The sequence below is a fragment of the Lacerta agilis genome, chromosome 2 (genome assembly GCF_009819535.1).
Source record: "Lacerta agilis isolate rLacAgi1 chromosome 2, rLacAgi1.pri, whole genome shotgun sequence".
NCBI classification, from domain to species: domain Eukaryota; kingdom Metazoa; phylum Chordata; class Lepidosauria; order Squamata; family Lacertidae; genus Lacerta; species Lacerta agilis.
In genome coordinates this window covers 25,766,002-25,793,649 of record NC_046313.1, presented here as the reverse complement: position 1 = coordinate 25,793,649, position 27,648 = coordinate 25,766,002, and the positions used below count along the sequence as shown (strand labels likewise).

The 27,648-nt window shown below is 50.3% G+C and overlaps 1 protein-coding gene across 7 annotated transcripts in view; it reads right to left on the bottom strand.

Moving 5' to 3' along the window:
• Positions 1–27,648, bottom strand: part of BAHCC1 (BAH domain and coiled-coil containing 1) — a 112,921-nt gene that overhangs the window by 25,541 nt on the left and 59,732 nt on the right. For 5 of the 7 annotated variants that reach the window (XR_004425903.1, XM_033138973.1, XM_033138972.1 and 2 more), the window contains exons 3-11: positions 17,479–17,658; positions 13,185–13,307; positions 10,917–12,611; positions 9,465–9,570; positions 8,085–8,293; positions 6,982–7,140; positions 6,577–6,788; positions 4,875–5,190; positions 3,321–4,013 (exon numbers count right to left, since the gene is read on the bottom strand). Coding sequence is in view for 6 of the 7 variants with exons in the window: in XM_033138973.1 (XP_032994864.1) it covers positions 3,321–4,013; positions 4,875–5,190; positions 6,577–6,788; positions 6,982–7,140; positions 8,085–8,293; positions 9,465–9,570; positions 10,917–12,611; positions 13,185–13,307; positions 17,479–17,658 (3,693 nt within the window). In the remaining variant the exon portion in view is untranslated. The remainder of the gene's footprint in view (positions 1–3,320; positions 4,014–4,874; positions 5,191–6,576; positions 6,789–6,981; positions 7,141–8,084; positions 8,294–9,464; positions 9,571–10,916; positions 12,612–13,184; positions 13,308–17,478; positions 17,659–27,648) is intronic. The other 2 variants (XM_033138975.1, XM_033138974.1) reach the window with 2 other exon arrangements.

The following is a 27,648-nucleotide window of genomic DNA, read 5'->3' as shown; positions in this document are numbered from 1 at the left end:
TGACCACTGGGGTCCCTCCCAACTCGACAATTCTATGATTCTATTGGGTGTGTCCGGGCACATAAAAGCGGCACCCCACCCTACCCAAAGCAACCTTGGGTAGCGAATGGGTGCAGGCTTATTGATACGACTGGCCATGTCTTCCTGCTTTTCCAAGCGAACTGCGGCTCCGTTCCTTTCTCGGATACACCCCACTGTCAAGGGTTGGGGGGGGGGGCAGGTTAGCCTGGCACAATGCTCACTTGGAAGAGCAAGCTCTGGGAAGGTTGCCTTGCTTCTGCCCGCTCTGCTCTCCATACCCTGCTACTCAAAAGACATCAGGCACACGGTCGTGTTTATCTCAGGCACATACCACACATCCATCCAGGCAGAGGGGAAGTTATTGGGATGCCACATACCTCAGCCGGCAGGGGGGATGGGGTGGAGAGAAGGCAATTTGAGCCGAGGGGGCAGCAGCCAGGAGCCAGCGCTGTCTGAACTTGGGGGAAGGAGAGGGGCCTCTTGAGATAGCATCAAACTCGGAAGGAGGCTTTTGGGAAGAACCTTGCCCAGAGGGGATTGATCGGAAGGGTAACATAGCTCCAAACTACAAATTTAAAAGTCCCTGGAGATGATGAGCAGATGGAGGAAGGGGGGGACAGAGAGTCGCAGATAAGGTTTTTTTGCTGTACATAAATTTGCTTTGTGCTTGTGTACAAGGATGTCTCGCCTGCGAATGCGCCTGCACACATGTGCGAGGAGGCATGCAGGGGAGTCCTTGTATGTGGTTTCCGTTCCACTGTGGGCAAAGAACGGTTCCGGTGTGTGAGCAGTAACCGTTTGCCGTAGAGATGAAAAGCGCAGACTTTGCTTAGCCACAGGGGGTGATAACCATCTGCATATGTGGGCTGGTGCAGACCCCCTCATCTGGGGAGGTGGGAAAATGGGAGGCTGAAAATGGCAGCAGAAAGGTGGTAGAGACTAAAAAAAGCAAGACTTTCACTATTTTCATTCTACTGAATTAAAAAGAAAGAAAGAAAACCCCCGCCAAACAAGAGCATTAGAAAGTTCCCAAAAGAGTGACGAGATTCTGAAACAGGAAGCATCTAAGTGATATGGAAGCAACCCTTTCTCACTGAAAGGTGTTCGCTGGTTAATGTAGTTGAATAAGACAGGTATTTTCCTATTTTTTTAAGGACCCTCATAATAATAATAATAATGGGCCTATCCCAAGTCTCTACACTGCCCAAATTCAAGGTCCAGACTAGACGATGAGCCTCCCTAAATTGTTTTCTATATGCAACAGAGTAGCTGCCTCAAAGGCTCTTGCCTCCCAGACTCACAAGGGGTTAATATCCTCTTCCGAGAGCTTAAATCAAAGGTTGAGCTGCTCCTAGCGCTGGCTAGGCAAGCCCCCAATGTGCTGCCTGACCCCTGACTTCACTCCGCAGTTTGGCAGGACTCCAGACTCCATGCCTCTAGGGGGGAAAGCACTCCATTCCCCACGGGCCAGGAACAACGATTAGCTCTCCTTTACGGCGGCAATTATGAAAGACACCGTTTCCCCTAGCTAGCCACCAGGATGCTTGAAGGCCTGACGTGCAGAGGCCGTACTTCGTAAAAAGAGTGCACCTAGAGCAGAAGCCTAGGAAGGCAACTGCTGCTCAAGATGCCACTCTGGGGTTGGTTCTCAGCTTCCAGATCCCCAGAGCAGTCCAAGTTTCCTGCCTGGGTGGCAGATCACATAACTCCAATGGCACTGGATAAGGATATCATGGCCTACGAGGGACCAAAAATAGGGTACGGTTCTACTGGTGATCTGAGTGAGTGCAGATACTGTTCTGCGAGCCCGAGGAGGGTCTTAAGGTCAGGAGAGGATCCTTTAACTTGTACATACAAAGGCCTACAGGGCTGTTAGGAAGAGCCCTGCAGGGTTCTTAGGGACAGCACCACTTTGCTGTGCGAAGGAAGTGGTGGGGTGAGTACTCCCTATCGAAGTGGATCCTTCAGTTCTGTTCCCCAACCATCTCAACCAGGTGTCATCTTTTAGTTTACTAGATACTGACTGTCACAATGGTTCGATTACATGGCTTCGTATTTTGACTCTACATTTTTATTGTGATAGCCGCAGTATGTATCTTTTTTCTTTTTTTTTAGCTTTGTGGTTTTGTGGCTTTTACTTTGTAAACTGCTTAGAGGTCGTCTATCTAGAGCAGGGTTTCCCAAACTTGGGCCACCAGCTGTTTGTTAGTTGAACTACAATTCCCATCATCCCTGAACACTGGTTCTGCTAGATAGGGATGATGGGAGTTGTAGTCCAACAACAGCTGGAGACCCAAGTTTGGGAAACCTTGATCTAGAGGAAGCTTATCTATATATTGATTAAACAAATATTCTTGTGGGGGTGGGGAGGTGAGCAGCAGGTAGCTTCCGGCATGGCTCTCACGGAGGGATGTAAGACAGGAAGAAGCAGAGCAACTCTCTTAACCAGCAGTATGCCTGGTGTGGAAGCAATGTGGGGCCAAGAATGGGGGCCCTGCTGGCAAGCTAGTGGAGAATGCTGAAAGGCTACAGTTGTGGACAGGCTGTTTGAGTAGTGCAATGGGAGATCGCACATGAGAGTGATGTGCATTTGCCCTTCGGCTGTTAATCGTTCAGTGCCAACACTTGAGAGCTAATGGAAGATATCAAGGGAGTGGCCCCTGGCACGGATGCAAATTCTACAGTCTCAAAGGTACAAACTTGACAAGACCAAGGTCTGGGAAAAAATTCCAGAACCTCTGGTTCCAGTCCCAAGTTAATGTTCCCATCATGAACAACCTTTCAGTCTCCAGTGGGCTGTCATCCTTCCTTCTCATCCCAAGCTCCTACAACACGCAGAGGAGTGGGGGTCAACTCCTTGCTGTCCAGGCAGGAGGCAGGGCTGTGCATAGCAAGGATGGGGGGGGGGAATTGGCCCTCCAGATGTTGACAGACTCCAGTTCCCATCAGCCTCAGCCAAGAAGGCCAATGGTCAAGGGTGATGGGAGTCCAGCAACATCTGCAGGGCCACCGGTTCCCCATCCCGGGCATATAGGAAAGTGTAGAAGTTTCTCATTCCTCTAACGACGATGGAAATTTAGCCCCGTCTCTGACTCTTGGCAGGCTGCCCTCCTGAACCAAAGAAGTAAGCAGCGCTTAGCTACTATGAACAAAATGAGTGGGCAAGTCACCCAGACAAATACAGATTCCTCTTCCCAGTCACCTTCCTTGCTTGCTGGTCACTGGCCTCTGTGAGGAGGAAGGGACAAAACAGCGACGAGAGGGAGGGGGAGAGAAAAGATGGCCCCTGCCTTCCTTACCATGGGCGGCAGTATCGCACTGCTGGCGACGGAGTTCCAGTTCTGCCAGCTCACTGAGCAGGGCAATGCCAGGAATCCCTGAGCTGCATGGCGAGGGCAGGGGAAGGGAATCTGCAGGAGGTGGAGATTCCAAAGCTGGGAGCTCGCCCAGATCAATGCTGGCAGCAATGAGGGCATCCAGGCCGCACGGGGCCACCTGCACCTCGGCATGGGTCGACAGGTCATCTGGTGAGCTGGCATCGCTCTCGTCTTCCTGGCCTTCATCTTCCAGTGCTGCAGCTGGGCTATCCTCCACAGCCATCACCTCTGGCGAAGGCCCTGGAACAGCAGCTTCCGGCCTAGGCTCCTCCTGGCATTCCTTCGGGGCAGAGTCCAAGCCGTCTGGGCTGTCCCCGACCAGCAGGGGGCAACACGGCGTCTCCTTGGCCAGTTCCGTGGAGCTCGGCCTCTGGGGGTGCACAAGGAGGTGAGGAGGGTGAGGGTGGGAGGAATCCACTTCGGGGTCCCCAGCCCCACTGGATGGACGAGCTTCCGCCTCACATTGTGGCTCCTGCTCTGGTGGGAAGGTGCGCGACTGTTCGGGCTCAGCTGCCGTGGAAACCGTTTGCATAGTGTCAGGATCAGCTGGGTCCAGGGGTAAAGGTGATGCATAGCCCAGGCCAGCCACAGGGTAGGAGTAACCAGGGGGAAGATCTAGAAGAAGAAGAAAGAACAAGGAAAGAGCACCAGGGTAAGCACACACACAAAAAAGCGGGGGGCACAGGGTCAGCTTGGGACTCTCCAAACCAAAACTCAGGATAACTCACATGAGCCTGTCATCATATCCTGCACCCTTCCTAACAGAAGGCTGGTCCATTCTCACAACTTCTGTGACTGCAATAAGTTAATGCTAATGGAACGTACTCCCTTGCAGTTTATTTATTTTCTGGCAGCATTAAACTTTCTACAAATTACCTAGGAAGAATGGCATTCAGACTTTTGTGGTACCATGCCTGTAGGAAAGGGGAGAAGGGGGGAGGGAAGCATGAACAGGGACCAAGAGGGGCTGATCAGGTTCTGACCCTGAACAGTGGAAAATCCTTCACTGATTCTAGAACGTTTCCCAAACTTAGGTCTCCAGCTGTTTTTGGACTACAACTCCCATCATCCCTAACTAGCAGCACCAGTGGTCAGGGATGATGGGAATTGTAGTTTTAAAAAAAAAAACAAAAAAGAAACCCAGCTGGAGACCCAAGTTTGGGAAACCCTGTTCTAGAAGCCTGTCCGGTTCCTGGGCCTTTATGTGCACCCTTTCCGAACCTTTCTGCACAACAATGATGAATGGAAACTTTGAATGTGTTGGCTAAAGCCTGCGTAAAATAACTGCACTCTGAACTACATGCTGATGCCTATGCCTAGCAGGGCACAAACCAAGACACTTACTACAGGGAGAGGGAGTCCATGCCATGGGCTAGTAACCAGCCCTATGGTCGATATTGGGCGCAAGCAGTGCACAAATATACCGTGTCTCTTCCCGGCTTCCCCTTCCATGCACAGCCTGCCACGAATCCCTACCTGGTTCCAGCGATTTGGGATAGTCCTGGGCTGGCCTCCCTTCAGGCTGCTTGTCCTCGGCCTCAGGGCCAGTGGAGCTCTGCGAGGGCACCGGACTGACAGCAGGAGAGCGTGGCACCACAGCAGGGCAGACAGGTAAAGTGCAGGGGGCAGGGCATTTGGGCGGGTGGCAACACGGGGACAGCTTGGCTGAGCAGGCAGCTGCTGGCGACAGGCCCTTCGGGGGAGCGTTTAAGGCAACAGCTTTGTGGGATGGTTTGAGTGGCTTCTCGGGGCCTGGCATCTCCAGCTCAGGGGGTGGCTCTTCGGGCTTCCGCTACAAGGAGGAGAGAGATGGACGGGTCAGCGAGTGCCTGAACCCCACGCAACCAACCCCACAAAAGGGCAATTAACCCAACGGCAATACAGTCAGTATATGCATCTTAAGACTTGCATTTGTCCCCAGTGCTTTGCAATCCTAAACACGCCTGGTTCCACGTCACTTCCTGTTGATACGTCCTTATCAGCCCACCAACTCTGGTTCCTCACCACAGTCCTGATCCTATACTCAGGTTGAATCAGTGGCCGTTTTATTTCGACTCTGTCCCCTTCTCAGTCGGGAACAATGGGCTCAAGAAAAACCTGGCTACACTTCCGATGAAGGTTATTTTGGGTTTCCTATCCTAGTGCTCTGTGCCACTCTAGCAGATGTGAGCTGTGTGTGCTTCCAAGTAAATAAATCAGGATTCCGAGCCAAAGCAATTCGGATTCCGTACCAGCAAAAAGCAAAATACTGCAACCCAGATGAAGTTATGGAAACAGGGATCATTTTATCTATCTTAATATCTTCAGCTTCTGCTAGTTGAGGCAGCAGGAGGCAATAACCTACGCAGGGGGCAGAACCCCCCATCCTCTGACTGTTGGGGTTTTTCATCCAGCCTCACTCCTCCTATTTACAGGATGTCTCCAGGCATCAATGCCAGAGTTTTCCAAGCACATCTTTGCAGCTATATTTGGGGAGCTGAGCTTCAGAGAAGGTTGATCCTCTGGCCAAACATAGTATTATTTGCTTTTTGCAGTGCTGGCTCAGAATCACAACACACACATACAAGCCCTGATCGTCACCCTCCGGAAGAGTGCTGTTCTTCCACATAGGATACTGGCGTCTATCACCGCCATGCAGCGAGAAGCAGGATGTTGACGACCGTAGCTCTGCAGCCAATAGAACTTTCTTTGAGATGACTCAGGAGATAAATTCTTACACTCACTCAGAATCTGGCCAAGCACTGTATTTTGAGACAGTGAGGGATTTCTCATCAGATCAGATTGGCTGGAGAACTTGTGTGTGTGTGTGTGTGTGTGCGCGCACACACACACACACACACTTCCTTTCCCTTGAAGCATGGTGGGTTGCTTAGTGGGTGAGTCTTCTGTTGCTGTGCAGTCACCTTTCTGCAATGCACTTGCTTCGTGTGTGTTAATGTGTGTCAGCCTGGACCTTAGGGGCTGAGCTTTTGCAAAGCAGCTGCATGGGTGGCCCAGACTTTCATGCAGAGAGAATATTTGATGCTTCTATGGTCCCCCCCACCTCACATTACCCATGTCCCCCAGAGGGAGGAGGTTCCTTCCTCAGAAAGCAGATCCTTTCTAGCCGCCCAACAAGAGAGGCCTGATGGGTACTGAGAGGGGTTACCATGATGATGGCCTCACTTCGCATGCCTACCTGGCTGTGTGTGTGCCGCTGCACTTCCAGTGCCTGTGCTGCACGCTGCTGTTGCTGCTGCTGTTGCTGCTGCAGGGCATAGAGTTCTTGCTGACGCAGGAATTGGGAGCGGGAATAGACAGGGAGTTGCCCTGTGTGCTGCAGGTGAGAGCCAGGCCCCCGGCTGGGATACATGGGTGGCCAAATTGATGCCTGATCCATCACCTCAGCTGCTGAGAGACAGGGAGATTAATCAGAGAGGTAAACAAAGCCAAAGAGTATGGAGATGCCTCCCCGATCCCTGAATTAGAGAGCCGCACCCATCTCCTCTCATCAGAGGGGGCAGCTCCCGTGTACCCCATCCCAGCTACTATCCAGCAGAGGTGGTGGGATGTGCCAGCCAATTAGTCCCTGGCTGCTACTTACCCAGGGTATGGGGGGCCCCATGGGCTGGAGGCTCAGAGGGCAGGATTACTAGTTGAGCAGGTGGTTCCTGCGACAGGGGGAAGACTGGCTGCATGGCACTGGGCATAGAGGCCGGGAAGCCGGGAGGCAGGTTTTGATGAAGAGCAGGGTGCCCGATACCTAGAGAGAAGAATGCACTTGACATAGAAAGCCCAGCCCACTCAACACACCCTCCCAGCAGCCACATCTTCCCTAGGGAAAGAGATCGTATCAGGGCAAAGCGAGACTTTGCTTTTTCATGGTTCCCTCAGGGTAGGCCAAGAAACGTTTGGCTTCTCGTCACGTGCATATGCAGACAAATGAAATTCCACCGCAAGGGGCAGGGAGCAGGTCACGTATGTACCATGCAGATAATATCCACTTAGGACAGGCATCCCCAAACTCGGCACTCCAGATGTTTTGGGACTACAACTCCCACCATTCCTAGCTAACAGGACCAGTGGTCAGGGATGATGGGAATTGTAGTCCCAAATCATCTGGAGGGCTGAGTTTGGGGATGCCTGATTTAGGAAGATCATCATGTATCACACAGTCCTTATAAGATCTAGGAGAATCCCCTCCACCTATCTCTACCTGACAATCAGCTATGGCTCCAGGAAGGCAGTCTCCCAGGTCTGCAATACCTCTTTGAGTCATAGGAAAGGCAATAATCCAGTTTTGCCCGTGTAAAATTCTATATGGAAAATCTTATGTATACGCAGGTGTTTTTGCTGCATGTACAGATGACACTTTCTCGAGGCAATAATTTTTTAAGCATATGAAGTGGTCCTAAATGTCACTCACTAAGGGTTGCCTTAGGCTCTCGGCAGCAATTAGGACTAGAGGTAGAACAGGGGGTCACAAATAATGGGACAATAACAATCCAGAGATTAAAAGCAACGCCAAGGGACAGGGCAGCAGGAAAGCACAAAAGGAAACTGAAACTGCCAGGAGAACAGAGTAGAAAGCTGTAGATCAGGCATGAAGTGAGATCAGAAATGGATCAGAGATAAGGAGAGGAGCTGCTGTCAGCATGGCCTAGGCAAGGGTTCTAGATAGAACGTCAACACCCAAGCAATACTGACCGTACGAGTGTCCACCCATCCAAAGAGAAGGGCTGCGTGTCCGGGGCAACCAGTGGGTATGAGCTGGGTGGGTATGGGCTGCTGGGTCTCCTCCCAACTGGCTGGCCTGCAACGAGGAACTGCCCGCAATCATCAGGTGGGGGGTAAGGTCTCCAGGGCAGCTGCTGGACGGGTGGATCCGGGCAAATTCCACCAGGTCCTTGTTGTCCCTGTTAAGTCAAAAATCAGACGGGACAAAGGCAGGTCAGCTGCATCAAGTCAGGATCATCCAGGCCTGTAAAGGGACTACACAATGTGGGCTATCATGTAATGTACAGGCAATGCCTCCCTCCCCAAATTTGTATGGGAGTTTTCTTCTGTAATACAACTGAAAAAGCCCACAAACACCCTGTTCTGCCCCTTTTGTGACATTTTCGGGACCCTTTTCAGATTTGGTGCAATGCGTGCGTGGTTGTGCATGTTTAATACACACAAATGACAGGGGGTTGCCTGTAATGGTCATTCTGTGGCCTCCAGGCCTAAAAGTCAGGCACTGTCAGGCTCCTGGAGTAACCAGAAGCCCAGCTATCACATGAACTGGCTCACCATGGGTCCAGCGTTAACAGCATTGGATGCAAAACCCACTGCACTCCCTCCCCCAGCTTTGATACCAATTGATGGTAGATAGATACATATTTAAACCAAATTTTCACCCCAAAAATGGGCCCAAGGCCAGTGACAAGAGGTCGCCGCAGTCAGGCACCTGCTGACGACCCAGGGGCTCAGAAGTGCCCACCACCATCAGCGATGTGTTGAGATCGTCCGTAACTCACCTCACTGCCTTCTCCCTGTTTATTGGGAGTGGTGCTTGTTTCGTTATTTGATGGTGGCAGGCAGTTCTGCTTGTTACAGTAGGTAAGCACTGGTTCTGTTTCGTTCTGTGGAGAGAGACCCCCATGATTTATTTCCCAAGATGCAACGCTTGGCAGCAGGCACTGCATTTTGGGAAATGCAATGTGGCAGCCGCCACCACCACAGAAGAACGCCAAGCCAGTGCTTGCCTCTCACTCCCGGGAAGCGTAATATGCACCGCAACCAATAAAGATCTCTGCTGGGAGGAGGTACGGGAAAGTGCCAGCAGCAGCAGCAGCAGGGACTCTGAAGGGGAGCTGGCAACATTCGGCCCAGACAGGGGCCCATGTTGGTGCAAGGTAAGGGCCTACTGCTAACAGGGTCCACTCAAGCCTGGTGCCAGCCCAGAGTGGCTTAGAGATCAATACAAAGTTGATAGTTCCTGCCCTCAGGTGTAAGGCAGCCAGCAACAACTGCGCTTCCAAGATGCAGGTGGGCCTTCTGAAAGCCTCTCCAGCCTAACCAAAAAGCACCATAAATCGCCCTTACTGGATCAAGAGATCTCTCCCAGCAAGCCCCAGGCGCTCCTCACACAGCCGGCTCCGTTCCTCTTCAGCATCCAGGTCAATGACATGCACAGGCCGCGCCGCGCCAGCTTGAGGGAAAAGAAAAAACGGAAAAGGCAAGATTAGCTATCACCTTCTGGCAGGACTTCCCCAAGGGCTGGCATCTTTTCTCCTGGCGACACGAGCAGGGGCAGGAAGCGAAGGAGCAGGAGTCAGGAGAAAGGAAGGTCACAGGAGCACACCACTTCTGCATTCCATCTCCCAATCCAGTTGGTTGGGTGGGGTTAGAATTTACAAGAATAAGGGATAGGGCACAGGCCCCTCTTGAAGAACTCAGCATGGAATTATAATAGTGAGCGTGCAGCTCAAGCGTCAGAGGCTGCAACTCTGGAATGAGAGTTCTCGGATAGGAGGGAGGGCAAGGCCATGGTCTGGTTAACAGAAGCCTATGGGCTGAAGCCCCTTCCCTTTCTATGTTAAAGGGGCTCTGCATGTGGAAGGGGCGGCATGGCCCCACATCCAGCATGGCACAACTCCCTAGTCCTGCCCCTGGCCACCCATACATTGAGAGCAGCTACCCTAATATACGGGATTCCCAGTTTGGATAAATGCCTTCAATCAGGCCACGGAAAGGCTTCAAAATCAGTTTTCCTTCAATAAAAATCTGGCGTACCAAATTGTGTCCCTATGCTGCCCTACGCCTCGAAACTAACCAAAGACTTCTAGTAACAAAAGCGTAGCTGCTAACGTCTCAGTTCCGGTTGCGGCAGCGTTATAGACCGAATGTAAAAATTAAACAGATAGGAATCTCACTAGACGGCTTATCAGAAAATCCTGTGTTTGAGATAAATCAAACGCAGGTGGCTAGACAATGAATTCCAAGAACTTAGCAGCCAAATCAGGAATAGTAGTGTGTGTGGCAAGTCAGGGAATGGCACAAGGTGGGAAGCCAATGGCGTTGCATCTCTCCCAGTTAACCGATCCAGATCCATGTAGGGCCTACATGCTGGGGAGTGCAGTTGTCTATACCAGGGAACTGAATGGGTGAGCATTCCCGGCTGCTCAGGATCCCCCGACCACCTGGAAAAGGGGGTGCCAAGGTGCTGCCTGCGGGAGCACATGCACCCACAGGGTTTACCCCACACACACACACACACTGAAAATAGGATTGAAAGAAGCATTCTACTAAGACCCAAAGAACGGGATGTGGTGTTTGCTGGGCTGTGATTGCACACATGGGCATGCGAGTATTGCTGACCACAGTTTGCAAATATGCCCATCAACCCCAAATGGCTGGGGAGCCCAAGTATAGTGGTTATGTGCATGTAGGCATCTGCAATGCAGGTCTGTAGATGTCAGGGGCAGCGTGATGTTGGGGAGGGGCCAATGGCTCTGTCCCCCAAACAAGGACTTTGTTGCAGTTGCTGCCCCTTACCTTTGAGCCCCATGGCAGCCCTGCTCTGCCGACTGGAGCTGGAGCCGTAGGCTGGTTCGGGCCGGCTAAGTGTATCCTTCTGGCGAGCCACGGCTACAGCGATGCCCACGGGAGGCTGGCGCACTTCGCCGTCCCCGTGTCCCAGCTCGTGTTCCCTGCTGCGGGCACAGTCTGGGCGCTCCATCTCCTGCTGGCCCTTGGCGCCCAGGAACTTGCCCCCGTCCTGGTGGGCGCAGCTGCCCTTGAGGCTGCCTAGTCCCACGAAAGGAGCTTTCTGCCCCACGATAAGTGCTTGGTTGCTGTACTTCAGCAGGTTCTTCATGGCCGACACGTCGTCGGGCGGCGCCTGCATTTCCTGGGTGAGCACCGAGCCCTGAGTCATGAGCGCAGCCTGCTGGAGGCTGCTGCTGAAAGGGTCCAGGTAGGAGCTTTTCCTCTCCTCCACCATGGGCAGAGGAGGAGGGCCCTGGCCCTGCACCGGCCACGGCGGCAGGTGCGGCCCATTGTAGCCCAGAGAGCCAAGCTCCATGGACTTGCGCTTGGACTCCGCGTGGGCCCCGGCCTGCTCCATCTCCGTCTGCAAGTGCTGCTGGTGGCGGATGCGGGCCACTTTCTGGGTGCCGGGCGTCGGCGGCTCCTTGTGGGCCTTGTCTAAAGTGCAGCAGGACTGGCTGAGTTTGCACAGCGTCTCCTGAGGGCTAGGCCGTGCACAGTCCTGAGGTGGCACCATCTCAAAGTGCCCGCCTTTAGGCTGGTGGGTTAAGCTCCCAAAATGGCCGTCGGAGCCCGTGCTGTTCAGGTACTCCAGGCCTTTGAGGCGGGCCGCGTTGGAATTCTGCGGCCAGTCCAGCCGCCGCTCGGCTTTGCCCTCCACCTTGAGGTGAGAGAAATGGTGGTTCCCGTAAGGAGGTGGGTGCTCGGGGCCCACGTCGTGGGGGCGCTCCTTCCCCTCGCAGGGCTCGGAGGGCACCTGGAAGGAGCGGCTCTTGTCAGTCAAGTGGCCTACGGAAGGCACAAAGGTGGCTCCACTGATCCGCAGCTCCCGGCCGGCCTTATCCTGCAGGTGGCACATCCCGTCAGGGCTGGAGTGGAGCTGCAAGCAGGGGAAACTGCCCGTGGTCGTGCTCAAGGCCGGGGGCCCGGTGGGCAGGCTTGATGGGACGGTGTAGGAAACAGAGTGGTGCAGCATCTGACGCCGCTCCAGGCACTCGCTGTAGGACTGGGGGGGCTCGTGGTGGCCGAGATCCTTGGCACAGCGGCTCTGGGCTCCCGCGTGGCGTGGCAGGATGCCCCCACCGCAGCTGGGCAGCACGGCTTTGCCTGAGTCGCCATTCAGCACCTTGGAGCTCAGCAGGCAGGAAGGCAGGTGCTTGGGGCGGTTGTCGCAGGAGCCCCGCTGGGGAGCCCCTTCCTTGCAGTTTGCCTCGGGCGTCATGGGCATCACCAGCTTGTGCCGCTCCTTGGCCGCCTCTTCCTCGGCCAGTCGGTCCTTCCCCTCGCCCTTGGCCCCCTTGTCCCCCTTGGACAGCACAAAGCGCTCGTAGTCCTTGTGGCACTTTTGCCCGTGGCCTGCCTCCCGGTCCCGGCTGCAGGAGCCAATGGGGTGCCCCGGTGCGGCCCGGGCAATGCTGGGGAAGTTGTGATTGGCTGACAGTAGGGTGGGCTGAGCCGGTAGGTTCCGCAGGTAGAAATTGTCTGGAGAAAGAGGGAAAGTGGTTAGGAAGCGTCTCCTTTGAGAAATAATGCCCTAGGCAAACACCCCATCTCTTCCTCCCCTACAAATATTGATTGACATCCAATGCCCTTTTAAAATGTGTTGGGGAGGGGAGGGTTTTATTGGGTTCTTCTTTTTATGTTTATTGTGTATTTTGTGTTTCTCGTGTTGTGAACCACCCTGAGACCTGTGTGTATAGGGCAATATAAATAATAATAATAATAATAATAATAATACCCCCATGCCTTGTTGCCCAAGCAAGTCTAAAGGTTCTAGCCTCTCCTGCCTACATGCTGCAATAGCTCTCTTTTAGGAATTGTACCACTTGCAAGTCAGAGACTGAAGTGGTGGGGGGTCTGGGGCCAAGATGTTGTGCTGGGATGGTGGCATTGGCCTCAGATGCCCTTCAGTCACCGAGAAACCAACTCCTTATTCCCTTCCCTCCCAAATCTGTGCCCTTGATAAGGTGCCGGACTTTGTAGTGGTTCTTCTGCCCCTTTAGAAGGGTGTATCTGCATGTTTCCCTGCAATCCCAACCATGACTCAACACTTGCCTTTCTGGCTTTCATAGAAACGGTGCTGGCCATACAGGACGTTGCTGTTTCCATGGTGATCCAAGTGGCTCATGGGAAGAAAAGTGGATGCTAAGCTCCCGGAGAACCTCGGGTAACCTGGAGCTAAAACAAGAGGCAGCGAGGAATGAAATGCTGGCATCACAACACAGTGGTTGTGTAGTCAAGTCCCAGGCTTGGGCCCTTAAGTCCGATCTGTCTCTATGTAAATGTCAAAAAGTAGACTGCCAGTGACGGGTGGGTGGGGAAAGATATTCAAAACATTTGTTAAGACAGATTTTTATGATGGCAGTCCGAATAACCACCCCAGTGCTCAATGTTGGCATTCAAACAGCAAGAGGTGAATAGAAAGGTAGTCCAAAATTGTTGGTACCACAGCAGAAAACTCCTCTGGTGCTAGGCCGGGAGAAGAAGCTCCCAAGGGACACTTTGGCAAGGCCGTTTAAGGGAATAAAAACACCCTATAGCGTGAGCACAAGAAAATCGTGATGAATCACTGGATTCTTCATTAAACTTAGCAAGGATATCTCGAATATTAGTGCCACAATTATGTGCCCGGGGGGGGGGGGCGCCTCCGCCTGCCGCTTCACAAGGCTGGGGCATGGTCCTGTGCTTAAATAAATACAGTAGGAATAAATAAACCAAGTTCTGCACCAAGGTGACTAATTATGGAAATCAAGCACCTCTACATTTATTTGCAATAATTTACTCCACATCACAGTTTCAGCTTTACCAAGAAATAATAATAATAATAATAATAATAATAATAATAATAATAATAATGCTTTGAGAATCGATAGAGAGAAGGATAAATGGGATCGGTAGAGGAGGAAATGTGCCGGTGGGGTCGGGCAATGAATAAGTGAATATGCCGTCAGGGGCAAATGCAGAGCTGCTGAAGGGACTGAAAATACATGCTCCGACTCCTTCTCTCAGGCCCACACGGATGGGGGTCTCTCTGCAAGCTAGAAACTTCTTCAAATATTAACTTGAATAGCCCAGATCTTGAAGAACCTGGAGCTACCATATGAACCTGAATCCATTCCTGTGCAGCAGTTACCAGAGAGGCGTGAAATAAACACAGCCACTGACTTTACAACCTTTGCTAGGATTGTATCCTCCTGGCTTCCTGCCAGTCTGTGTCTGGGTCAAGGTGTCAAATGCTGCAGCTAAGGATTTTACTTGGGAAGGCAGGCAGGGGAGAGCCAAGCGTTTTGATGGGCACCAAAGTGAACTGCCAGTTGCAGCCTTGACGAACGCTAGCTCTGGGTTTTGGATATTAATGCTCAGGGGGACGTGGGCCCAGTTCCTGGAGACTTTGCCTGCAGTGACTTCAGATAAATACCTGCACCTCAGCTCCCTCCTTCGTAAAATGAGAGAAATCAGCGGTGACACATCTCACTAATATTGTGAAGATGGAACGGCAATGTGCATTTAAAAAAAGAGGAAAAAGCAAAACTAAAACCAAACTAGAGATTTGGGGGAGAATACAGGAATGCTTGCTACTATAAGCACTTCGGAAACTGAAACTGCCTCTTGCTACAATTCAGAGTAAGGAAACCAATTTGTAGGACTGGCCAAAAAGATGGGTGTTTAATATTGGTAAGACTAAAGTGGTGAATGCAAGAACAAGGTTTTTGTTTGCTTTGAGGGAAGAAAACTAAAAGTATCACTTAAAAAGTAAAGTGCCATTTACTTTATTAATTCGGTGTGTGTGTGTGTGTGTGTGTGTGTGTGTGTGATAGATGCGTGCATTCAGCTAGACCAGCGTTTTCCAAACTTGGGTCTCCAGCTATTTCCAGACTACAACTCCCATCACCCCAAGCTAGCAGGACTGGTGGTCAGGGATGATGGGAATTGTAGTGCAAAAACTGCTTACGACCCGAGTTTTGGGAAACACCGAGCTAGACAGTATTTCACTTTCTTTCTTTCTTTCTTTCTTTCTTTCTTTCTTTCTTTCTACTATGTTGAACTACAGTATATTAATAGGTATGTGGTTGTCGTCCTGAAAATTAGGAAGGAAAAGACTTTGCATTACTAAGAGTGCGCGCACACACACACATATATACATATGCCTGCAATTTATAGAGATGACTAATAATAATGAGAGCTAGCCCAAATAATCCCAACAGACATCTCCTCAGACACTGTACACAGCTGAGTCCCAAGGAAAGGTTTTTCCACACTCCTTTCGTTGGTGACTCACAGCTTCCCAGGGCTAGGATCCGAGCAGTGGCAATCACTACGTGCAGCGTGTCAGCTCAACCAACCAACCAACGGCTCCCACCCTAACCTGCACCCTTGACTGAGCGTCGCAGTTGTCTGTTTGACTCCTCTCTAGGAGGAGGCAGACAACTCTCTCTTTATTCCTCTCTCTCTCTTTCTCTCTCTCTGTCTGCCCAAGTTAATCTCCCCAGTCAGCCACACACCAGCACTTTTCAGCCCCGCTGCCCCACCCCCATCCACACACACACACCCCCGGACAGGCCGCCCGTCAGCATGATGCCGAGAGCAATGCCTGCACCCCGACCCCCCCCCCCACAGGCAGCCCCGGCATGCCGGAAGCCAGCTGGCAGCCGTTCAAACTAGCAGTCGGGCTGGCTGCCAGGGCACTGTGCCAGCAGCACCTTGCCGCTCACACTTGAACTTTCTGCATCTCGCACGGAGGGGAGGATGTTGGGGGAAGGGCTCAGCGAGAGCGAGTCACCGCAGGAGACACAGAGGGAGAAGCGAAGAAACCACACTGTGAAGGGCTAGGGCAGCTGGAGTTGGGACGAGCATCGCAGCACGGCTGGGGCGGCCAGGAATGGGACCAAGGCAGGGAGAGGGAGGGGGTTCAAGGAAGACCTGTGGTTTGGGAGCAGAGGAGGCTGGGGAACGGGGGACACAGGTTCTCCCCCCCCCCGGAGGGGGGGCTGTGGGTCACACATGAAACACAAAGGCAGGACTTTTTTTTCTTTCTTCCATCAACAAGCTAAGGCTGGAAGGACAGAATAACTGGAGAGGGAGACTGGTAGCATGGGCTGGGAATTTGGGGGCCAGGATAAGGGGTGGTTTGGTGGGAGTGAGGGGCAGCAAAGCTGGGAACCCCACTGCAGCAAGTTCATTCTTAAATGTATTTTCCAAGTTCCTCCTCCTTTTTTCAATTAAAACAAACAAACAAACAAAACCGGAAGGGAGTAGGGGCCAGTTGGGAAATCTTAGGGGAATTCCTGCAGCTAAAAAGAAGGAAAATGTTAGCTCACTAGTGAGGAGAAAATGCAAACAACCCCATTGTTCCCTCCTGCTTACTTATCCCTCTTCCTCTCCAACACCCTGCCAGCATATATACAAGGGGAAGGCCCCACCTCTGGGCTTCCACGACAGGACAGTTTAAACAAGGAATGAGGGAACTTTGGATCACCAGATGTTGTTTCAATGTAGCTCCCATCACCCCTGACCAGTGACCATGCTGGCTGGGGATGAAGGGAGCTGGAGCCCAGCAACATCTTGAGTGGGTGGCAGGTTCCCCAACTCTCATTTAGGGAGTTACAACTAGGCAGCAAGAGTTTCAAGCAATGGTGAGTAGATAGGCCTGGTCCCTGGTCTAGAATGTTCCTTTCGGACACTTTATTCCCCCTCCTTCCTAAGTATGGGGCGTGGAACGATACGGAATTAACCTCCAGTCAACATTAATGAGGCCCATTCTCTTCCACAAATGCTGGGATCTCCCTAGACATGGTCATGTATCTTCTGCAATTTGGCATGCACAAAATATTCTATGGATGCCTGGTGCCTGGCTCAAAATACTGGTGGTCTTCTTTTCTTTTTATTTCAAAGTCATGTTACTAGTCCTTGTGGTTGTGACAATATGAATGGTTGGGCAGCAAATGCAAGAGTCTCCACAATCCCAAAAGATGCATATGCTGCATGCCTACCTCTCCCTCCTTTTGCACTTCCCACGTATGCCATTGTACCAATTCATCTTGTTCTGCCATCACAAAACTTGCATTTTTGAAGATGCCATATATACAGAGAGACAGCACTGGTATTCAAATTAAGGACATTCATATGTACGTATTGGTTTTCATAATTTATTCCGTTAGCAGAATGTGAGCAGTCAAAGCACAGAATTCCAGCTCTCTTGGTTTTATTATTTGGAACTTAATTTGTGCACATATAGAATACAGGCAGGGCTGACAGATTTACAGGAGTTGAGAAGCACCGCTCCCCACTTTCATGTGCTTCCGGATATTCCACCAAGGCAGCGTTGAGTAATTCCACCAAACCCCTTTACCTTCATGGGAGTGTGAGAACCAAATCTGGGAAGTGCCGGAGTGGGGGCCGCGGAAGGCCGGTTCTGATGGGGATGATGCCGGGCCTGTGGGATGTGGCGGTGCTGCTGAACCCAAGCTGCTGCTGAGGAAGCTTCCCATAAAAGACGAGGCAGGTGAGTTTCCCATCAACCCACTTCCTGCTAGATGCACACACACAAAAAGAGAGAAGGGAGAGGGAGGAAAAAGAAAAGAGTGTCGGCATATGGATGGACAGCATGAAGATCAGCAAACTTTCTACAGTGGCAATTATTTAGTTCTCGGTTTGTCATCCTGTCCATAGGCTCATGGTACAGCGTGCTACTTTGCAAATAAAATACCTAAGCACTGATCTGAAAGCAACATTTATGCAATAGCACCGTAATACTTTTGTTTATACCTAGCTCATCCTAATCTAATAAAAATCCTAGTTCATTGAAATGTTTGTCCCAGGAATCGGGCTTGAGGAGGAAAGAAAACACTCCCAGCAGATGTGAAGGCCCACCTACACGCTTTTACACGCAGTGCCTGGGTGCAAAAACACAGTTTCCCACTCGATCTGGCAAGCTCTGGTGGGCAAATATCATCTGCCTGCTGTCTACTCCGAGGAAGGAGTTGGTATTAATGTGAATCCCCATCAAAGACTTCTGAGAGTCACAAACTGGATGCATCTCCTGAGCATGGTACCTAGATGCATGCAAGCAAGGAAAGACTGGGAGCATCCATTGCGACTAATAGTCGTGCATCTACAAGCTTATCAGGAAACAAATGATTGTGGGTAAATGTGTCACTAGGCCTTGAAACCTGGGTAGTAGCTGGCACATATACAGAACCCTTTATAGTATACAAGCCCGTGACCTTGTCAGCACTCATACATCAGCTCAACACTAGCAGCTTCTACGCAAATGTACCAGCCCTGCAGAACAAGCAAAGGAAAACAACCCAGACACAGCAGATTGAGCAACTCCATTTCCATGTCCAGAATGACTCCAGGAAGGGAGAATTAACCATAGGGAAATGAACCGGATGGATGCAAGTTCTCCAGAAAGAAGTATTCAAAAATTGCTTACTGTATAGAGTGCAAACCTGCTCACAGTTCCTGTGAAACACCACATTCCTCCTACATTTTGAGTCAATGATTCTCTGGCAATCAAGTCCCTTGCGACTGGGCCTCCAAACCACTGGAAAGAGGACCCTAGCTCATTTTGCAGTACCTGTGGAGACACACCCCAGACACACTTCCCCAGTGTAGCAAACCTTAAATGCAGCTATTATGGAGCTCGACTTGTGCACCAGCCCATACCCATGGGAGCTGTGTGACGTGGGAGCTGTGAGCTCTAGGAGATTTAATAGCCTGCTCAGTGAAGAGAACACAGTACATGGGAGGGAGCAGATGATTTCATGTACACCTGCATTACATTACTCGCACACCTAGACAATGCACGGTGTTATTGCACAGGCCAGCCTGCGATTTCTTGCCAGAACTGACTCTAGAACAGTTTATTTAGGAAATACTCTTAATCCATGGCTGACACTTGGGACTCCTTGTATTTACTGATCATGACTGTATCTGCCCGTGTGGTGGCAGGACAGCTACGCAGGTGTAATAGCAGCTCTTGAAGGTGGCTGGCTGGCTTTTTCAGGGGATGCTACTGCTCCAGCCCCTGACAGGGCAAAAGACTTGAGCTAACAATGGAAACTCCTCGATGCAGAATGTTTGTAAGCCTGTTCCCCTACTTTGCTTTTCCCACTTCCAAGGCACTCGCTGCAAGGGCTTATCCAGCTCTACAGATACTAAAATCAATCTCTCTCAATCTCTCTCTCTCTGTGTGTGTGTTTTCTGGCAGGGTTTCAAATTCATCATGGGAAAATTCACCACCACCAAATTTCTGCCTGTGAAACAGTTGCTGAAGGTGAAGGGGAAACCTTACCAGAAAAGATGGCAGCTCACCCGGCCAGGCCTGCAAATACTGTAGTGCTGTGCTCTATCTATGGGCAACGGTCCTGGACCTTTTAGTCATTACCCCTAGGTATTTGACGTGGGCGAGTGCCTGGCGAGGCATCCAGCCAAAAAGCAGGAAGTACTCCTCTCTTTAAGCCAGCCCACGCTCCCCGGCTAATCCCACTGGGATGCCTCAGTGATGAGTGTGGGGAAGTGGTTACAAGGGCAGGGCCAAGGCAGCTCTCCCCACAGCTGGGGTGGGGGTGGGAGCCTGATCACTAGCTAGGGAAGTCCCTTTCTGGACATGACATTGTGAAGAGACTAGGTCAGATCAGAGTAGGCGGCAGCGTGAGAGAGAGAGAGAGAGAAGAAGAAGAAGAGAAGAAGGAAGAGTTTGGATTTGATATCCCGCTTTTCACTACCCGAAGGAGTCTCAAAGCGGCTAACATTCTCCTTTCCCTTCCTCCCCCACAACAAACACTCTGTGAGGTGAGTGGGGCTGAGAGACTTCAGAGAAGTGTGACTAGCCCAAGGTCACCCAGCAGCTGCATGTGGAGGAGTGGAGACACGAACCCGGTTCCCCAGATAACGAGTCTACCGCTCTTAACCACTACACCACACTGGCACTGAGAGAGAGAGAGAGCGCCCAGGATGGAGCTTTGAAAGCCTATCACTTTAGGCTCTCCCATAGGCTAAGCACAAACTTACGAGCACTAAGGAGATCCCTGGGGAGTTTCTGAATCTCAGACCTGATCCGGAACTGCCCAACAGGGCCATGGACTTCCTTCCTTAAGGGATGCCCAAGCCCCATAACATCCCTAAACTCCTGTTGAGTTTGACGAAAACAATTAAGTGACACCTAATTTTAAAATACCGTATTGGAAAAGAATGGGAGCGGCAGAGCTGTTTGTTGTTGTTTTCTGCATACCAACACCCCGCACCACACCCCGAATATCTAAAAGCTGTACTATTGAACTCGTATTTCTTCCAGGTGGCGTTATGTGGATTTTTTTTTAGAGGGCTCAGCTGGGTGATGCAGTCAGTAAGTAGAGAGGGCTTTGTAAGGTCAGAAGATATATAATTGCCCAGAACGTGGGAAGACACAAGAGTTCGGGCAGGAAGGAGGACGGGGAAAGGAAATACTAGTGAGAAGCACTTCTCTTTCTAGCAGGAGTTGCATATCTCCCTACTATTCAGGCTCAAATGTCATAAAGTAACCCCGGAAGAGGAAACACAGCTCACTTGTGTTCCCCCCCCCCATTCCACACTGGAACATCAGCGTACGCCAGTGATCAGGTAAGCTAAAACAGATCCTCACCCCAGTCCTTGGAATCACCACCAAAAGGCTATCCTAGTTGAATTAAAATGTTGATCTCCCATTTTGTGCCTTACTATTGCTATGCTGAGTAAAACCAACAATAGCATTAAATAACATAAGATGACTAAGGGCTGATCAGGATACTACTTCCTTATCTTAATTTTAATGCCCGTCATTTCTTCCCACCAACATCTTTGTACATTTGTCTGAGATACCCAGTGGAGATCTGAAGGCTCCCCCCTGGGAATGCAAGTGTTCATCAAACCCGTTGAGAAAGGAAATTTGGCACCATAGGGCCATGCCCAGTTTGTCTCTCTAGTTCGGCTGGTAGCTCCTATTGTCATCCTGCAGTAACTTTACATGCAGAATTGCAATTGATTTTCTAGACTTTTGGAGGCAGCATAGTTTTTCCTGCGTGTATGCATCCTAGAAGGTGTGACACAGCGATGCAGGTGGAGAAGAGAAGATCCTGAACACATGATTTTGTCTTATGTTTAAAACCAGTTACAGTATTTAATTTGACAGGAAAGGTAATAGTGAGGGTGTGCCAACGAAGGTGCATGGCAATAGGTCTACCTCCCTGATATCACTGTCAAATGGCCTTGAGGGCGGGTGGTTCCCATGTCTGTGAGATACCGGTAGGTTAATTGCTTGTTCTGGATAGGGTTGGAAGAATCATGTACGGGATCTAGGGTTCTCCCTGATCCACCTCTATCAGTAGAGGCCAAAGAGACCTCTGTGGCCAGGAGCGTTTTCTTTTTGGTTTGGTTGGTTTAACGGGTTCTGGCTAGTATGCCAGCTGAAACTGTTCTTGGAATTGTCTGAACCAAAGTCCTTGTGTGGGCTTCTGCTGATGGGACTCATTAGTTGAATCCCACTCTCTGATGTGGTACCGTTCATGTTTTTCCACACCCCTGAGGTTTGTTTCGCCTTTACTATAAGGGACCAACTTTCAGTGCAGCAAGCTCTGCCCTGTGGAACTGTCTGCCAGTAGACGTTTGGCAGGAACTATCCCTGCCTTCTTTCTGAAAACTGTACTATTTAGGCTGGCCCTTAAAAAAACGAGTGTCACTTCTTAGCCAACCAGTACTTACTGATGTCTTTATATTTATGTTTTATGGGTATTCATGGTCTGGTTTTATTTCATTTTGTATGTTACCAGCCACCTTGACATAAGGAAGTGCATATTATAAATATTTAAATAACAAACACACATTAAAACCACACTTTTTACAAAACAAAAACAGGAAAAGTATTGCTAACACAATCTACACCTTAAGCGAGTCCTCTTTCCCCCAAAATGTGGTTATTATTTTTTCTAGAGTCTGAAAGAGGCAGAAAACACGATTTGGTGACATTATAATATAGATTCTCCTTAAAAGCAAGTGAACAAGATGTGGCTATTCCAGAGTGAACAGCTAGCACAGAAGTACCGCTAGAACAATCCATAAATCAAGAAATCAGTACCAGGTTTAATTACCTCTCTCAATCTTGGAGCTCAGAAGAGTGGTTGGGGCCAATGAGCACATGTGCACATGCCCAAACCTACTTTACATGGGCTACAGGCAAAACTGCTGATTAGCTTACAACTAGCCTGCTTGTAGAAGCTCCTGGCCAAATTCCTCCCCTCCCCCCCTTGTTTTCTCTTCACACACCTAGCATTATAATGAGCATCTGATTAGCCTGGCTCTGGAGTTTTGTGCTCTACAGCTCCCCCCTTCAACAAGCAGCCCTATCTGCAGCTACAATTTCAAATCAGGAAGTCGGTGGCCATGCATTCCTAGCACCTCCGCCCATTTGGCAGCACAGCCTCAGACCACACATCATTCTGCGTCCCACAGTTCCCCATTCCGCTGAATCGGTGCCATTTCCGACAGCTGTGGTTGCTACTTGTCCCTTCGATGCTCCCTGTCCTCTCCCATCCCGCTTTCCACAGCTGTGTAGAGTATGGGACAGTACTACCAGGCCTAAGACAAACCCAGGGTGCACTGCAGAAAATGAACTTCCCCACCTGCACCCCCGCCATGTATCCAAGCCCCCACAGATTCTCAGGGCAACAAAAGGGTTGCCCTCTCAGGCCGAGCTTCCAAGGAGACCGGATAAATAGGAGAGGAGGAGAGGAGCAGTTGGGTCCTGGCATGGGGAGGGAGGCGGTTCCTGTTTCTAGGCCGAGCCTATCTGAGAAGCCTTGGCTTTCGTCTCCCTGAGAACGGAGCCCCCCACCTCAGCTCTCTCACGCCTGCCAGCGTTTCCCAGCCTGTGAGTCACAAGCTGCTGGCAGTGTCTGCTCCCCTGACTCTGCAGCTGATCAGCTCCTCTCCAGTTTCCCACCCACTCCTCAAACAGCCAAATCCTTAGCCAAACCTCTCGCGCTCCGCTTGGAGCCCCTGGATCCCATGAACTGGAAACGCATCTCTGGGCAACTCCCTCCTCCCAGTCATTTCGAGCCAAAAATACGATAATTGAGAGGAAAGGAAAGGGGAAAACACGTAACTGAATGGAGATGTTCGCTTCTGGGACGCAATGACCCTAAAGAAGGACGCCAACAAGATATATTATTTCATACATGAAAAAGTATCATCCTAAACCTATTGGGTTTTTTGATATTAAATCATTTTGAGTCTCCACCTCCTTCCTTTCCTCACCTGTAGCCCCTTGTTTTCCTGCTGTATTAATTCAAACGACCAGCAATTCACAGCTTGTTGGTGCATACAGTAAACCCGCAACTTATACAGGGTTTAGGTTCTAGGGATCCGCACCTAAAGCTTGCGTAAGGTGAAAACACATTGGGTTCAATGGCGGGTGGGATTGCCAAAGTCTTTCCCCCCCAGATGGTTGCCCCTTTCTCTCCCTCCCCCCACCCCATGTAATTGCCAAGCGATTAAAGCTGAATGCGATTAAAGCTGAATGCGCACAAGTTAAATGTGCGTAAGCTGTGGGCTTGCTGTAGTTAGTTGCTCTGATAACTTTGCCTTTCAAATTGAATTTCAAAAGGCTCTCTTGGGGTCTGGTGGGACTTGGCAACATGGCTGGCGAAGAAAGGTTTCCAACTATTTTACTGGGCTCTGCACCTGTGCCTTTAGCAACATCTTAGGGATCTGCAGGGATTAGCAGGTGATAACGCCAAATGATTTCTGCAGATCAGGTTGCTGTTTCAAAGCACTGGAGCAAGCCAGGTGTTTAACCCCTCTCACTGGCCAGTTATCAGTCCTAATGGTACTGCTATGTATGTGCAGGCAGGAGCTCAAGGGGCTGAGGTTCTCCAAAGTTTTCAGCATAGATGTTTCCAATGTTTCAAAGGAAGGTGGGGTGGATCTTGTTTGCTGGGCCCACTGATGCTCAGTTGACCCACCTCCCACCCTACCCTTCTTTTGTAATTCAATGCTTTGAGAAGCACAGCACTCATCTCCTCAGAAGTAGGTCGTTTCCTATGCCGTTGTTGACTGTAAAGTTTGCCTGTATAAAAGGGAATTCCAGGTCCAATCCCACTAAATTCTTGAAATTCAGTTTGCTTTACATCATTACAAGATGTCGACGCAGGAGGCAAAAGCAGGTCTAGGAAGGGAATATTCAATGAGTAACACAACAAAGGCTGAGAAAGCAACTGCTTCCCATATTTTTCCATTGATTCAAACTCTTTGTGGTTTTAGTCAGTAAACCAGAGCTCTACAGGGGATTTTACTTCTCTCTGGCCACTGGAAACCAGGAAAAATAATAATCTAAATCCTTATAAAATCCTCATAGAAGCAGAATCCAAGTATCTTAGCAAGCAAACCATTACGACCAGGAGGAATGCCATCCACCACTGTCTGTGGAAAAACCGAGGCTATGCTGGTTCCCCAACCCTTCAACTGAGTTGCAGGAAACAGGAATTTCCACCTTAAAAACAACACTTGGGGGGGGGGACTTTCCCCCTTTCACCACTGGGCAAAAATTACCATAAATTCATTCATGATGTCAGAATAAGGAGACAAGGAAGGGGGAAGTATTCAGGTTTCTAAAGGAAGAAGTCTTGAGTCTTAGGTTTGCAACTCCAACCACAGATGTATGGCTATTGGTTGCTTTCTCTTTTTTATATAATGAAGAGGAAAAACCATTTTGCACAAATTCAGTGGCACTCAATTCCTTCCTTTAGTTATTTACTGTATCTGATGGTTACCAGCTTGGAGCTTCACAAGAGGATTAGACAAATTCATGGAGGGTTAAGTCTGTCAGAGGCTACTAGCCACAACTGCTATGTTCTGTCTCTACTGCCAGAAGCAGCATGGGGAAAACAAGATGGGAAGAGTGCTATTGCACTGAAAACCTGCTTGCGAGCCACTGTGGGCTGACTAGGTGGGCCTTTGGTCTGATCTTGCAAGGCTTTTTCTGATGTTCTTGTAATGTATTATGTGTGCCCTACTATTACATGAGGCTTCCAGTGGTGTCTCATCCAGACTACAAATCAGGTTGACTCATTTGCTTCAGAATGTTGCGGTACCTATTGTTCCCAAACCACCCACTGGACTCACTCTTATATCTGCTTCCCGTATGCTAGAGCTGAGCCCTGGCACTAAAATAAGAGCAAGGCACAGGTCCTGGTCAAACACAGGCACTTCACATGCAGAAGCAGACCAGGACAAAAAAAATGTTCATATAAAACAGCAATCAACAACAGCTTAGCCAAAAGCCAACTTTCAGAAACCCAAAACTGTGGGACAAGCAGCCACTCTCTTCTTATCCTTTTTCTGAATAGGGATTTCCTTAACTGTTGTGCCAATCTCCAGGGCGGGAGAATGCTGTGGAGACCTCACAACACACAACAGGGGCAGATGATGCGCTGCTGAAAAGTAGTTGGACAACAGTGGGCATGTGGTACTCAGGGCAGCTGTGGACGAGGAAGTCCAGCCTTCATTCGGAAGGATCAGGAGCTCCAACATGGATGCCTGATTTCAACATGCATGTGGACAGTTTCAACTTGCAAGGGCTGGAAGAAGGTGCCCAATCCAATTACCTTAGGGAATTCAAGTTCACAAGAGAGGTGTGTTGGTGGTTTCTGGTCCAGGGCAGGGACAAACTGTTGCAAGGTTTTGTGATCCTGGAGATGATAGACATTACAACTCAAGAAAAGTGCACGAGAGAGAAGTGTACAGCCAGCAGAATGGCACCAAGAACAGCACCTGTCCTCTGGCCAAGCTGTGGCCAGCCCAGTGGGGAAATGTGCCAGCGATGTGCTTAATTTCACTTGTGCCAAGGGAGCAACACCGCCTCTCCCTAAATACAAGGTGTTTGAGGCAACAAGCCCTGCTCTGTAAGCTAGGCCAAAGGAGGGAGGCTTTCCTTGGAGCTAGATAATAATGTTCTGAAAGTCTGACTGAAGGGCTCATCAAGGCCGGTGCCAAGCCCGTTTAGCTGCTTTGTAATGGATACATTCTGCTAGCTGCACCTAAGGATCTCCTGATGTGAATCAGTGGAGCCACCAGTGAATCATATTTAAACAAAGCAATCAGCTCCAGACTGGGCACTAGTAGGATACCGAGCCAGGGCTACAGCATCCCTTATTCCAAGGCTTTACAGTACACCCCTTAGTATGAGCTATCATTTGCTGCTCCCTCGGGGCTGGGCTCCTTTCCCATCATTCACAGCTACACTAACGCCCTTCAACTCTGACCCAAAAGGTGGCTGTTATTTCCAGCCCTGGATTTCATCCCATCATCACCTCCCACTTAAAACCTTCCAGATGTCACTAGGCGCCCCCCCCGCCCCCACTGCCGCCCTCAAGAGAAGCCCAAGGCTCCTAGTCTTTCCATGGCAGGAATCAGCAACGCCCCTTTCTGCCCCAAAGCCATGCACTCCTTGCCCCGCACATGCCTTGAGCTGGTGCCCCTCGGTCCATCCACAGCCCGTCTGCCATCTTATTTCCAGCGTGAAAAAGAGCATGGAGGTTGGTGAGAGACGATGACAGGCTAGATGAGAGCAGGGGGTTGCATGACTTTTCTGCGAGGATGTGTGTGATATTTGGGATGTCCTGGGCTCTGAGCTCCAAACACTCTCCTCTCCAAACAGCTCAGCTTCTGCATTGTGTGCGAAAGGGCAGAGGCTAATTTGCACTGAGGCTTGGATGAAGTTATCTAATTGGCCACGGAGAGTTGCTGGATACTGCAGCTGCCCCTCGTTCTTCGAGGCAATGCCCCTTTCTCCAGATCATCCCAAACACCCCCTCTACTGCCAAAAATAACCTCCAACCACATTTCAAGTCCACATTTCAAGACATCATTGCTCCACAGGTTTTTTTAAAAAATTTTGAAACTCTTGTTTGGCAGCTTTATTTGGGCTTCGGGGAAAGGTCCCCACCGCTGTGGCCAGATCATTAAGTGAATGGGGCGGAAGCCGGGGAGTGGGGGGGGGATAAGCCCAGGTTGTCCCCACTTGCCCCATGTTACTGAGGCAACTCTATCAGCCCTGGAAGCATCAATTCAAACAGCGCATGACACACACATTCTCCGTAGAGCTGCCCTGGCTTACAAAGGCAGCTGCCTTGATTGCCATTGTTGCAGCAAACAGCACCCATTCATTCCTGCCCTGTTGCTGCACGGCAATGCACAGCTCCAAACCCATCCGTCTTAGCCTCTCATTTCTCTACCTGACAAGCCTTCTGTGACTCAGCCAGCCCACATCTCCTGTTTTCTGTGGGTCTCCTTGATTCGATGTGCAGCTTCCTCATTGTTCTGAATTGTAAGGCAATTTTAGAGTTTAAAAGCAGTGGTGGGACATCTCTCTCCCCACCCACCCGCCACCGCCCTGGCCTAGCCATGCTAGAATCTCAGACATCTGTGGCTCACACACTCAATATGTTTGAGGTTTTTTTTTGGGGGGGGGGGGGAGAAGGTTTGCTGGAATTTATTCTAGAATCTA